The sequence below is a fragment of the Schistocerca gregaria genome, chromosome 4, assembly GCF_023897955.1.
Source record: "Schistocerca gregaria isolate iqSchGreg1 chromosome 4, iqSchGreg1.2, whole genome shotgun sequence".
NCBI lineage: Eukaryota > Metazoa > Arthropoda > Insecta > Orthoptera > Acrididae > Schistocerca > Schistocerca gregaria.
This window is the reverse complement of record NC_064923.1, coordinates 365283539-365298108: the sequence shown is the minus strand read 5'-3', so window position 1 is coordinate 365298108 and position 14570 is coordinate 365283539. Positions and strand designations below refer to the sequence as shown.

Here is a 14570-nt window from a genome sequence, read left to right as displayed (position 1 = left end):
ATGCACTCACACTGTAAGGTGACTGCTGACAAACACCCTAGGATGTTGCATAAGTGTGTTGGATTCGTGCCAAATAGAATTAACAGGGGTTATTGAACATATATAAACCATGGTAACGACTGGTCACATGCTGTTTTGATCCACAGCAGAACATCACGGAGATTATGAAGAAACTAAATTAGCAAAAGCCTACTTACAGAGTTTAAGAATCACTGTTAAGCGAAGAATCCAGAGATATTCCTCAGATCCCTACGCACAGTTCCGTAGACACCACGGATATGAGGTTAGACTACTTATAGAGCACACACTGCCGTTTCAGCAGTCATTATTTCGGCACTCTACACGTCAATGGATCAGATAGAAACCCTAACATGTGGCACGTTAGTAAGTAATCTCTGTCATTCACTTCTCAGTAGTCTGCACAGTATACAATTATGTAGATGTAGATACTTCGAAGCAAGTGCTGGTTGCTTTCATTCACAGCCTAACAACCATTGCCTTGTGGCTTGGTAAAAAAGTCAGTAGACGGCGCACCGTTTGTCCATCTTTCTTCTGAGTGACCAGCATTTAAATACAGTTGACAGTACACGATGCTGCTCGCATTCGGAAGGACGACGGTTCAATCCCGCGCCCGGCCATCCTGATTTAGATTTTCCGTGATTTCCCTAAATCGCTCCAGGCAAATGCCCGGATGGTTCCTTTCAAAGGGCACGGCCGAATTCCTTTCCTGTCCTTCCCTAATCCGATGAGACCGATGACCTCGCTGTCTGGTCTTCTTCCCCAAAGCAACCAACTACACGATGCTGGAAGCAAAAAAGTCTCAGTAAACATAGGTCTGCAAAAGAACCATTTGCGAGGTGACTGCGACTTCATGGGTACCAGCCACCATTGACTTGATTTTGTGTAAACGTCATCCCAATTAGGAAAAAGTAACAATACTGAACAGTATTAAGAAAAGTTATTAGAGCGATAACAGTTACAGACTGTACATATAGTTAATGGAGGTCTTCAAAGTGTCGTCCTTATATCCGTATCTAGGCCGGCAGCCGTCGCTGCAGTGAGGTTCAAATCCTTTCAAACACGCCTCACCCAATTCAGTTTCAGCCATTTAGGCGATCAGATGTCGTCTCACTATATCAGCAAAATGTGCAGGTGCTCCATCATGCATATACCACATGCTCTGGAGTCGCTCTGACGAAACCCCCTCAACCACCCCTGTAAAATATGTCGCAGAAACTGAAGTTGATTTCGTCCACTGAATATGTTTGGTAACATACATGTCCCAAGAAGACGATGATCTAGTATCGCTAAGCACAGATATGACTCCATAAGTGAGACTTGTGATAATTAATCACACCATCACTAGTGAACCCTTTTCTATCTGTAATTAACATGTTATTATCAGATGTAGGATTGATAAAAGCTTCTTGTTCGACCCACTGGCAGAACGCTAGTCTAGGGCTAAAGTCAGCGCCACTAACAAAAGGACCTTCTGGTCTTTGAAATCTCACTCCGAACTGAATTTCCAACGTTACTACTATACTTCAAGGGTGTCCGTCATGGATATCTTAAAAAGCTCTATCTAGAAAATTCCAAAAGAAAAAGGATTTTGGAGCATTGAACGTAGTTCATGCACACCTCATAGTGGGGTCATAAGCAGCAACGCAGGACGTAAGTGAAGTACCTCACTCAAAAGAATGCCGGCAAGGTAACTCAGCGTGTTCAGTCAGAGGGTTAGCTGCCCTCTGTAATAAAAAAACTGAGTTAATGGATCAACGACGAACTGAAACGGGTGTCTTCCGACGTCCACACCGAGCAGATGAAACGAACAAAATCAGATAACAGAAATAAAAATAATAATAAAAGTAGGATACTACAGTGTCATATGGCTGATCTGGGTTCGATCTTTCCCACCTACCGATGCAGGTAGATTTTCTTTTCCTTTAATTGTTTTAAAAATTATAACAACTGTTAAATGAAGTTAATGACCTGAGGCATTATCAATTACATCATAAACAATTTTATTTTGTGATTTTAGAGTTTCTCCCTGCATATTTGATAATTATTTGATAATCAAAATATCCACGGGTGTACTGCCGGTCTACAGTGTCCACCAGGCACAATATTTCGGCGATCATACATGTCGCCATCATCAGGTGAACTGACGGACTGAGCTCCTGTGAACGCGCCGGCACGGAGATCCGTACGCTATGGCTGCTCAGGGGGAACTGGGATCGGTCGTGGCGGCGGCCGGTTTAAATACCCTCCGGCCGCGGCGCGCTCCCTACGCTGTCCGCGCCCCGCGCCACGGTCGCTCGGTGGAACAGATTGCGACGGCGTCTGAGATGACGTCGAAGTGATGGCTCTGTCCGCCGTGCTCGTCACAACTATGCGTTTGCTCGATTTACTCTTGATTAACCCAATCGCTGGTTCCCAAGCCTTGCAAAGATTATAGCCACAGTCACGGTTTATGAGGTCGTCATTGGTGCGAATTTCGATGGCCTCTCTAACAACGCTGTCCCAGTATCTCGAGGTCTGTACCAGAATCCTCGTGCGTTCATACTCCATAGCGTGATTTTCCGACAAACAATATTCAGCGACCTCCGACTTGCTCGGATACATCAGTCGAGTGTACCTCTGGTGTTCACAGCACCGATCCTCGACGGTACGCATCCTCTGACCAATATACGACTTGCCGCATTGACACGGAATCTGGTACACGCCGGCCTTCCTCAAACCGAGGTCATCTTTGGCACTCCCCACCAGTGCACGAGTTTTATTCGGAGGACAAAACACAGTTCCGACCCGGTGTTTCTTCAAAATGCGGGCGATTTTCCCCGAGAGTGTGCCTGTATCTGGAATAAACGCAGTGCCTACCTTCTCCCTCGTGATTTCATCCATTTGCACAGGTTGTGCTGTAGTGGTTGGGCGGAGAGCACGTTGAATCTGCCACTCTGAGTACCCATTTTTTTCGAAATACAGTTCCCAGATGTTCCAATTCCTGGGGTAGACTCTCTGAGTCAGAGATAGTGCTCGCCCTATGTACTAGAGTTTCAAGTACCCCATTCCTCTGTGAAAGGTGGTGGCAGCTGTCTGCGTGCAAATACAGATCAGTTGCGTTGTCTTCCGACAGAACCCATGACCTAGGGTGGCGTCAGCCATTCTCTTGACCAAGACGTCAAGGAAAGGTAATTTACCCTCCGTTTCAGTCTCCATATTGAATTTGATGTCGGAGTGTATGGAGTTTAGATGTGTAAGGAAGTCAAGGAGTTTATCCATACCATGTGGCCATATGACCAACGTGTTGTCCACGTAACGGAAAAAGCAAGTAGGTTTCCATTCGGATGACGACAGGGCTTCCTCCTCCAAGTTCACCATATACAAATTCGCTACCACCGTTGAGAGTGGGTTACCCATGGCGACTCCCTCCGTTCGTTCGTAGTATTCTCCACTAAAAAGAAAATACGTGGACGTCAAGACATGGCTAAAAAGTTCAGTGCTCTTCTGACTATTCTAGTGACTCTCGCAGGGATACCCTCGTAAACAAGGAAACGACGTCAAAACTCACCATGATATCTGACTCATCCAACCTGAAGCTATCAAGGCGTTTAACAAAATCTACGGAATTACGGATGTGATAAGGGAATTTAGCCACATAAGGACTTAATATTCCCGTCAGGTATTTGGCCAACGAATATGTAGGTGCCCTGATGTTGCTGACAATGGGGCATAATGGTACCCCCTCTTTGTGAACCTTCGGGAGTCCATATAGTGTAGGCGGTACCGGACCTTGGGGTAACAATTTCTTAGCGTCACCCTCCGGTAAATCTGCATCCTTGAGAAGCGACCTCGTCTTGTTCTCCATTTTGTTTGTAGGGTTAACGCTGATCTTCCGGTAGGAATCGTCATTTAGCAGGCTCTGCATCTTATCAGTGTAGTCCTTATGGGAGACAACAGTGTAGCATTGCCTTTGTCAGCCCGTAAGACAATTTCAGAGCGCTCCCTCCGATCACGAATGGCCGCCCTCTCTTTACTGGTGATATTTGACCATCGGCTAGGATTTCGTCAAAGCACGACAAGTTTCACGATGTATTTCCTCAGCTGATTCAGGCGGAAGTCGAGCTGCAACCTGTTCAACAGCACTAACAATTTCCGCGACCGGAGTAAACTGAGGGGGGGGGGGGGGGGGGGAGGGTGAGCGAAATAGAGAACTTTCTGCAAAACCGAGACCGCATCATCACTCAACACCATGTCACTCAAATTGATGACAGTCTTGCACGGAACCTGCAGAGATGGTTTGTCAAGGAGACGTGAGAACTTAGGTGTTTGACGTCCCGTTGCCTTGTTATGGGCGGAATCAGCTGCAACCCAGGTGACACCATCAATCCAATCCCAGGAAAAAGAGGTGAAATTTCTAGCCAGTTGCAAATGTAGTTTGAGTAATTCCTGTGAGATAAACTCAGGGCTCCGGCGGGTGAATTGCACTCTCTCATGTACCAATGTGAGGCTGGCTCGTTTCTTGATTCTCTTAGCTGCTGTAGAATCGATGTGATGCATAACCTTAGCAAAATTTGGAACATCTCTTTAGAAAGGCAAGAGTACTTAGCAAACGACATCTACGGTGGCGCAACTTTTCAAATTTCTTCATGCTGCGGTACATCTCCACCCCGTAAAGGTGTATGATGTGATTCTTGAGTTTCTCCCGGCGTATTTGATAAAATATCCACGGGTCTACTGCCGGTCTACAGTGTCCAACGGGCACAATATTTCGGCGATCAAACATGTCGCCATCATCAGGTGAACTGACGGACTGAGCTCCTGTGAACGTGCCGGCACGGAGATCCGTACGCTATGGCTGCTCGGACGGGACTGGATATTTTGATAATTTTATTTTGTTTATGAAATGGCAGTCGCAGCTACGTAAAATGTGAATTAAACTCAATAATACTTTATTTTTTAAAAATTAAGTAATTTCAAATTCATTTTTAATCGAGGTAAATTAATTACCACCGTCACAAAATTCTGGTTGGGGTTTCAATTACATAATTTTTTTTATGTCACGTTCATTTGCCAATTTTGTATTTTATCTGCAAGTACCAGAATTATAATTCTCATAAAAATATTGAAAACAATAAATATTTTGGAATCTTGCAAAATTTATGAAGGACGATTGTTTACAGGAACACTGATTTTAAAAACGTGCTGAGAAGCATGCTTCGTTGACATTCCTGAAAACTTCTCTTTCATCAGAAAGCCTGGAAGCATACCAGGCAAGTCGGATCATTTCCTTAAAAATTGGCGATGACAACTGATGGTGGCCTATTAATTGTAGTTTTATACTGTCTTCAAGAAAATTTATTTCTCTGTTCTTTTCAGTAAGAGGAGCGCAATTTTGTATTTTTTATCACATTTTTTCTTGTCTATATAAATATACATCATATGGTTCAACACGTGGGGTACATTTCGGAGGAATCACTTTAATTTACACGTTGGTGATTTCTCATCAAACTGGAAGATTTCGTCGTATTGTTCAGGCTTTGCTTATCCACTTCGAGAGTCAATAATTAACAGAAACCCTTCTTGACCAAGGTTCCAAACACCTGTTGAGAAAGTCACTATGCAGTTCTGTCGTTAGCTTCCAACATTTGGAAGACGTTATTACAACGTTTTAATAATTTTACTCGTATCCTTTTACTGTCGGGGACCAAAATTACCGGTTGACACTTGTAAACAAACAAATCCTTGAGACAGGATGTTTCCGGACAGAGTGAGCGCATATTGAGCGGTATATGTATGCGTCACTTTATTCATGTCGTGTCTTTTGACGAAAATAGTTTTGCTTCCATTGATAGTCAGAGTCCTGTTTGCGCCGACTGATGCTGATTTTCTGGGAAAAAAACCGAAATTAAAGTATTTTGTCAGAGAATCGTAAAAACAGAGTGCATAATGAATTTTAAATACCCCGCAATAGATGCCTATTTCGCCAGTGTTCATAAAAAAATCCTTTGTTGAAATTCGGTGTCAGTTTTAACGTCTGGATTAGAAAATGTCTGCAACAGCCAAGGTTTATGCGAACGTCGCTGTTTCTGTTCTTGAAACAAATCTTGTCACTTTTCGCTGAGGAATTCCGTGCTTATTTTTGAGTCTATGAACCCAGCTGTCAGAAGCTTAAAATTCAACATCTGCAAACTGTTGTGCTTCTGCTAAAGCCCACTGCTGCAAATTCCGTGCAGTCACTTGCCGATAATTCTGTCTGGTTTCAACAGAATGATCAAACGCGCAAGAACTATGTTCCGGAACTGATTGCTGCGTGCTTATCTAATTTCTTGTCTCCTTTTCTACTGCTTCTTCCCATTGGGATAAATATCCCATTTTTCTTAACCGCCTAAACGCTTTTTTTTAATGTCGTAGTTTCCGCATGGGATGAGCATTTACAATATTAACTACGTTCATTTTGTAATCCAAAGAAAGACGGTCTACTTCTTTCGCCCTTTTTTCTTCTGGTTCATAATGAACAGACGAGCTGTGGCCTTCGTACCTTTTGAAAGGCTTACCTTCACAGTTTTCATTTTTTTGATCAGGTTCATCATCAGTCACAATTATCTTTTCAGCGAACGCGTCCATAGCACTTCTGTAAATTTCTTCACCCATTGACATTGCTTCAGGAGAAATTGTCGTTTAAGATCACGAGGCAATCAAATTATTTGCTACAAGCAAGATTTCATAACAAACAACACCATCTCTTCACCTCACCTTTGACACTTCATTGTATAATGAATCTGCAGCTTCTGATACTTTCGCGATGTCTTCTCTGCAGACATTTTTAATTCACGATATATTTCACGGTACAGAACGCTCCAATGTCTGGGAAGGACATAAATGAACTGGCACTGTAGCAGGTAAGGCCCACTGCTCGATTGGTTCCGTGCGGACTTTGACACTTCCTCACCGTCTGCCTGTTTGTACACACAGTAGGCCAACAGCAATTTCCTGCTCTTCCACGAAGACACCGGCTGCTCGAATTTACAACTAATATTTACAACCTTCATACAGTTTATAATATCGCCCAATTTTGTAATATAATTGTAATGACAGTCATTAATGCTTTAATTTGCCTCCATCAAAATGCATTTGAAATTATTCAAAATCTTAAAAAGAATGTATTGATGATTGTAATGACAGCCATTTTATAACAACATGAAATTATTTATTATTGAATTCATAATACTTTAGGTGAATAACTTTTAAATAAAGTTGTTTTACTTTTTCAAACAATTAATAAAAGAAACAAGAGTCGAGCATGCAGGTAGAATGGAACCCGGATCGGCCGTATAACCTTCCAGCACCCTACTAATTGAGCAATTTCACGCGAGTGTTGCCATACTACTTCTAATGTATATGGCGTATGAGATACGCTTAAAACATTAGAGCCCTTCCCTTTCTGGACTTTCAGAATAGTGCGCTTTAAGACTTCCATGAGTGGACATCCTTGAGGTATACTGCTAACCTGCAAAGTCTCATTCCGAACTGTGTCCCCTTGTAAGAAACAGGACTCGTAGGTGGTACTGGTAGACTGCATTGGAGTGTGTTATTCTCCAAACGCTGCTGTGGTCATTCCAGAATCTTGAGCAATAAGTCTCCTTGCCAAGATTCCTGGAGAGTATTTCGACTATTTGCATTTCCAAGCACAGGCGTAATTCGTGCAGGCCTAAACCACGCCCGCGGCATGTGCAAAGCTTCCAGTTTCTCGGAGGCGTTAATGCACCCTTGTAAACGTTGCACTCTCAGGGAGCCTTCGGACACGGTTTGCTACTTGGTACAATCGTGCAGCCGCCCGTGAATTGTCATGAAATGCGTGTTAGTCAGCTACTCGTTATTGCAATGTTCGTTGGTTGGCTGATTTGTACGGACAAGACCAAACAGCGAGGTCATCCGTCCCATCGTATTAGGGATGGAAGCTGGATGTGCCCTTCCAAAGGAACCATCCAGGGAATTGCCTTGAAGGGGGCAGGACGTCAAAGGGGCTGACTTGGAGCAGGAGAGGCACCAGAGGACATTTTAATTTCCACTGTCTATACTTTTACAAGTAAATTTGTCAGCATGACCAGGAAGGTTTCAGGATTCACACTCGTAGCAGCGAAAGTTCAAAAACATAACAAAATAATTTTTTTTACATGTGAAATTTCATCATTTTTTCACTTACTGTTGGCTGCATTTGTTGCTATAGGTACACTTTTCTTCATAAGTAAGAGAGACGGTTCAATGAATTTTGCACAGCATACAACCCATACTTACAGTTACCTGAAACTCTAGAATCTATTTAATTTATGAAAAAATGAATGAGCTGCTACGTTCGAAAGTTTATGTCTAGAAAAAAATCAATTTTTACCACAGTTTTTAATAGATTAGGAAAATTCTAGAGTTTCATACACCTGTAAATATGGTATGTATGCTGTGTAAAATTCATCAAAGAATGTCTCTTACTTGTGAAGAAAAATGTACCTATAGCAACAAATGCAGCCAACAGTAAGTGAAACAATGATGATATTTCATATCTAAAAATAACTGATTGTGTTATGTTTTTGCACTTCCACTGCTATGAGTGTGAATCCTTAATCATTCCTGGTCATGTTGACAAAGTTTTATGAATTTATTTCTAAAAGTATAGACAGTAGAAAATAAAATATCCTGTGGTGCCTCTCCTGCTCCAAGTCGGCCCCGTTTGACGTCCTACCCCGCTTAAGCGATTTAGGGAAATCACAGAAAATTTAAATTACGACCGTGGATTTGAACCGTTATCCTTCCGACTGCAAGTCCAGTGTGCTAACCACTGAACCACCTTGCTCGCTACTGTAATCCTCCACATTAACACCGACATTCGTACAACATGCCACTCTGTACTGTCCTGTCGTATCCACTTCGTTTGCGGGCCTATGTTTACTCACAACTTGGTGCTTCTAGTATCGTCTACTTTCAGCTGTACTAGTTTACAGCTTTGGTACGTTCTCTGTCAGCAATCGGCCCTTAGTCTTAAAATAGGCCTGTTAAGTATAGGTTTAGACTTTGCTGTGGACGCGTAGTCGCTCACGACGCGCCGCGCTCTCGTGTTGCAGCCGCGCTACCTGCTGACGTCGCTGGCGAGCAACGACCTGGCCATCGGGCTGCTGGTGACGCCGTTCGGCGTGCTGCCCGCCGTGTACCGCTGCTGGCCCTACGGCGAGATCTTCTGCCAGATACAGGTAGGTCACGCCTCTCACCCACCTTCTGCTCAGACTCTTGCGTGTAATCCACCAAAGAAATGAGACGCGCACAAATATATGGTTGTTGTTGTTGTGCTCTTCAGTTCTGAGACTGGTTTGATGCAGCTCTCCATGCTACTCTATCCTGTGCAAGCTTCTTCATCTCCCAGTACCTACTGCAACCTACATCCTTCTGAATCTGCTTAATGTATTCATTTCTTAGTCTCCCTCTACGATTTTTACCCTCCACACTGCCCTCTAATACTAAATTGGTGATCCCTTGATACCTCAGAACATGTCCTACCAACCGATCCCTTCTTCTGGTCAAGTTGTGCCACAAACTTCTTTTCTCCTCAATCCTATTCAATACTTCCTCATTAGTTATGTGATCTACCCACCTAACCTTCAGCATTCTTCTGTAGCACCACATTTCGAAAGCTTCCATTCTCTTCTTGTCCAAACTATTTATCGTCGATGTTTCACTTCCATACAAGGCTACACTCCATACAAATACTTTCAGAAATGACTTCCTGACACTTAAATCTATACTCGATGTTAACAAATTTCTCTTCTTCAGGAACCCTTTCCTTGCCATTGCCAATCTACATTTTATATCCTCTCTACTTCGACCATTATCAGTTATTTTGCTACCCAAATAGCAAAACTCCTTTACTACTTTAAGTGTCTCATTTCCTAATCTAATTCCCTCAGCATCACCCAACTTAATTCGACTACATTCCATTATCCTCGTTTTGCTTTTGTTGATGTTCATCTTATATCCTCCTTTGAAACCACTGTCCAGTCCATTCAACTGCTCTTCCTAGTCCTTTGCTGTCTCTGACAGAATTACAATGTCATCGGCGAACTTCAAAGTTTTTATTTCTTCTCCATGGATTTTAATACCCACCACGAATTTTTCTTTTGTTTCCTTTACTACTTGCTCAGTATACAGATTGAATAACATCGGGGAGAGACTACAACCCTGTCTTACTCCCTTCCCAACAACTGCTTCCCTTTCATGTCCCTCGACTCTTGTAACTGCCATCTGGTTTCTGTACAAATTGTAAATAGCCTTTCGCTCCCTGTATTTTACCCCTGCCACCTTTAGATTTTGAAAGAGAGTATTCCAGTCAACATTGTAAAAAGCTTTCTCTAAGTCTACGAATGCTAGAAACATAGGTTTGCCTTTCCTTAATCTTTCTTCTAAGATAAGTCGGAAGGTCAGTATTGCCTCACGTGTTCCAACATTTCTACGGAATCCAAACTGATCTTCCCCGAGGTCGGCTTCTACTAGTTTTTCCATTCGTCTGTAAAGAATTCGTATTAGTATTTTGCAGCTGTGGCTTATTAAACTGATTGTTCGGTAATTTTCACATCTGTCAACACTTGCTTTCTTTAGGATTGGAATTATTATATTCTTCTTGAAGTCTGAGGGTATTTCGCCTGTTTCATACATCTTGTTCACCAGATGGTAGAGTTTTGTCAGGACTGGCTCTCCCAAGGCCGTCAGTAGTTCCAATGGAATGTTGTCTACTCCGGGGGCCTTGTTTCGACTCAGGTCTTTCAGTGCTCTGTCAAACTCTTCACGCAGTATCGTATCTCCCATTTCATCTTCATCCACATCCTCTTCCATTTCCATAATATTGTCCTCAAGTACATCGCCCTTGTATAGACCATCTATATACTCCTTCCACCTTTCTGCTTTCCCTTCTTTGCTTAGAACTCGGTTTCCATCTGAGCTCTTGATGATTCTCTTATCTCCAAAGGTCTCTAATTTTCCTGTAGGCAGTATCTATCTTACCCCTAGTGAGATAAGCCTCTACATCCTTACATTTGTCCTCTAGCCATCCCTGCTTAGCCATTTTGCACTTCCTGTCGACCTCATTTTTGAGACGTTTGTATTCCTTCTTGCCTGCATTTTTATCTTTTTTCCTTTAATCAATTAAATTCAATATTTCTTCTGTTACCCAAGGATTTCTACTAGCCCTCGTCTTTTTACCTACTAGATTATCTGCTGCCTTCAATACTTCATCCCTCAAAGCTACCCATTCTTCTTCTACTGTATTTGTTTCCCCCATTCCTGTCAATTGTTCCCTTACGCTCTCCCTGAAACTCTGTACAACCTCTGTTTCTTTCAGTTTATCCAGGTCATATCTCCTTAAGGTCCCTCCTTTTTGCAGTTTCTTCAGTTTTAATCTACATGTCATAACCAATAGATTGTGGTCAAAGTCCACATCTGCCCCTGGTAATGTCTTACAATTTAAAACCTGATTCCCAAATCTCTGTCTTACCATTATATAATCTATCTGATACCTTTTAGTATCTCCAGGGTTCTTCCATGTATACAACACTCTTTCATGATTCTTATACCAAGTATTAGCTATGATTAAGTTGTGCTCTGTGCAAAATTCTACCAGACGGCTTCCTCTTTTATATATTCCCCCCAATCCATATTCACCTACTACGTTTCCTTCTCTCCCTATTCCTACTGCCGAATTCCAGTCATCCATGACTATTAAATTTTCATCACCCTTTACTATCTGAATAATTTATTTTATTTCATCACACATTTCTTCAATTTTTCGTCATCTGCAGGGATAGTTGGCATATAAACTTGTACTACTGTAGTAGGTGTGGGCTTCGTATCTGTCTTGGCCACAATAATGCGTTCACTATGCTGTTTGTAGTAGCTTACCCGCATTCCTATTTTCCTATTCATTATTAAACCTACTCCTGCATTACCTCTATTTGATTTTGTGTTTATAACCCTGTAGTCACCTGACCAGAAGTCTTGTTCCTCCTGCCTCCGAACTTCACTAATTCCCACTATATCCAACTTTAACCTATCCATTTCCCTTTTTAAATGTTCTAACCTACCTGCCCGATTAAGAAATCTGACATTCCACGCTCCGATCCGTAGAACGCCAGTTTTCTTTCTTCTGATAACGACATCCTCATGAGTAGTCCCCGCCCGGAGATACGAATGGGGGACTATTTTACCTCCGGAATATTTTACCCAAGAGGACGCCATCATCATTTAATCATACAGTAAAGCTGCATGCCCTCGGGAAAAATTACGGCCGTAGTTTCCCCTTGCTTTCAGCCGTTCGCAGTGCCAGCACAGCAAGGCCGTTTCGGTTATTGTTACAAGGCCAGATCAGTCAATCATCCAGACTGTTGCCCTTGCGACTACTGAAAAGGCTGATGCCCCTCTTCACGAAGCACACGTTAGTCTGGCCTCTCAACAGATACCCCTCCGTTGTGGTTGCACCTACGGTACGGCTATCTGTATCGCTGAGGCACGCAAGCCTCCCCACCAACGGCAAGGTCCATGGTTCCTGGGAGGGGGGGGGGGACACTGAAATTGCTCCATGCCGTGAATTTGGAAGTCTCATTTCTGAAGAGCGATTTATGGTGATGATGTAGCTACCCCTGGACCAAGATTTAATATGTCTCAAACTATTCCCCTAGCAAGAGCCCTTTAAGACCTTTAAATAATTGGTCAATCTTTGTGAAGTCTGCACTGTTGGTAGCTGTGAATGGCTGAGGAACTGTTCTCAGAAGTACCGGGTGATCAAAAAGTCAGTATAAATTTGAAAACTGAATACATCACGGAATAATGTACATAGAGAGGTACAAATTGACACACATGCTTGGAATGACATGGGGCTTTATTAGAACCAAAAAAAAGAAAAATACAAAAGTTCAAAAAATGTACAACAGATGGCGCTTCGTGTGATCAGATAGCAATAATTAGCATAAAAAAGTAAGACAAAGCAAAGATGGTCTTCTTTACAGGAAATGCTCAATATGTCCACCATCATTCCTCAACAATAGCTGTAGTCGCGGAATAATATTGTGAACAACACTGTATGGAATGCCGGAGTTAAAGTGAGACATTGGCGTCGGATGTTGTCTTTCAGCATCCCTAGATATGTCGGTCAATCACGATACACTTGCCAATTCAGGTAACCCCAAAGCCAATAATCGCACCGACTGAGGTCTGGAGAGCTGGAAGGCCAAGCTTGATGAAATTGGCGGCTGACCACACGATCGTCACCAAACGACGCGCGCAAGACATCTTTCACGCATCTAGCAATACTTTGTTTTCGTTTTTTTTTTTATTTGGTTCTAACAAAACTCCATGTCATTCCAAGCGTGTGTGTCTATTTTACCTCTCTATCCGCGTTATTCCGTGGTGTATTAAGTTTTCCTATTTGTACTGACTTTGTGATCACCCGGTACATGTTGCAGGTATCCTTACACACTATTCTCGTAGCGATGTTAGGCTTTACCATGCAGGTGAATCACTTGCACACGAAACATATCAAGACTTTTATTCCAGATGACATTTCGTATTGCATCATTAACATGTAGTTTATTTGATCATTTTTGGTATCTTTAACTTCTAAAGTTCCTCGATGTACCATTAGACATTTCTTAGCTGACGCTACAGTTCTTAGAAACTGTTATATACAGTCTTACAAGCACGAAGCAAACGGCCTTGCCGCCGAAGTAACTCCGGTTCCCACCAGGTAATCGAAGTGAAGCGCTGTCGGGCTTGGCTAGCACTTGGATGGGTCACCGTCCAGGTGTGTCTAGTGCTGTTCGCAAGCGGGCAGCGCTCAGCTCTTGTAAGGCCAGCTGAAGAGCTACTTGACTGAGGAGTAGGACCACTGGTCACGAAAACTGATAACGGTCGGAAGAGCGGTGTGCTCACCAAATACCCCTCCCTGTCCACACCCGCTGAATCGTGTTTGCTGCCTATGACACGGATGCTGTTCGGTACCGTTGGGCCTTCAAGCCTTGTGCGGACGGTATTTGTTTTTATTTTATATCACCAAGTAACTTTAATTTCATGTTCGTCCCACGACCCCTCATAAAAATAGATACAGTGTCATCTTTACACATATGAAGAGTACGTACGCACGTAGGTTTATCAATGAAGAAATTTGCTGAAGCATCAGTTTTCGTAGAAAGGTCCGCTTGCGTTACCATAAATCTTCGGTACGTAATTAAATCGCGTACAGGGAACTTGTAGCCTATGTCCGTAATGCAGAATGAAGACGAACAGTAGAAACAGTAATCCCATCTTGAATATCAACATCATTCAGTGCAAAATCAATGAATGAGGTTAGCTTTTACGGTTCAGGAGAACCACGAGTTCACGAAACATGAAGACTTTCTTCCAAATGACAATTGATATTGCACCTTCAAGCAATATGGAGTAATATTCGCCAAAAATTGTAGCTCGGACCTACGACCGTGATCTCGTACCGGGGGAGAATTTACGAGTATTGAGAAAGATGGATGGCAACACTGCTCCTCTGT

At 42.7% G+C, this 14570-nt stretch overlaps 1 protein-coding gene across 1 annotated transcript in view; it reads left to right on the top strand.

The window, feature by feature from the left end:
- The window catches only part of LOC126267733 (trace amine-associated receptor 1-like), a 456181-nt gene that overhangs the window by 40439 nt on the left and 401172 nt on the right, over positions 1 to 14570 (top strand). Inside the window, exon 2 of the mRNA XM_049973036.1 lies at positions 9114 to 9239. Within this exon, the coding sequence (XP_049828993.1) occupies positions 9114 to 9239 (126 nt within the window). The remainder of the gene's footprint in view (positions 1 to 9113; positions 9240 to 14570) is intronic.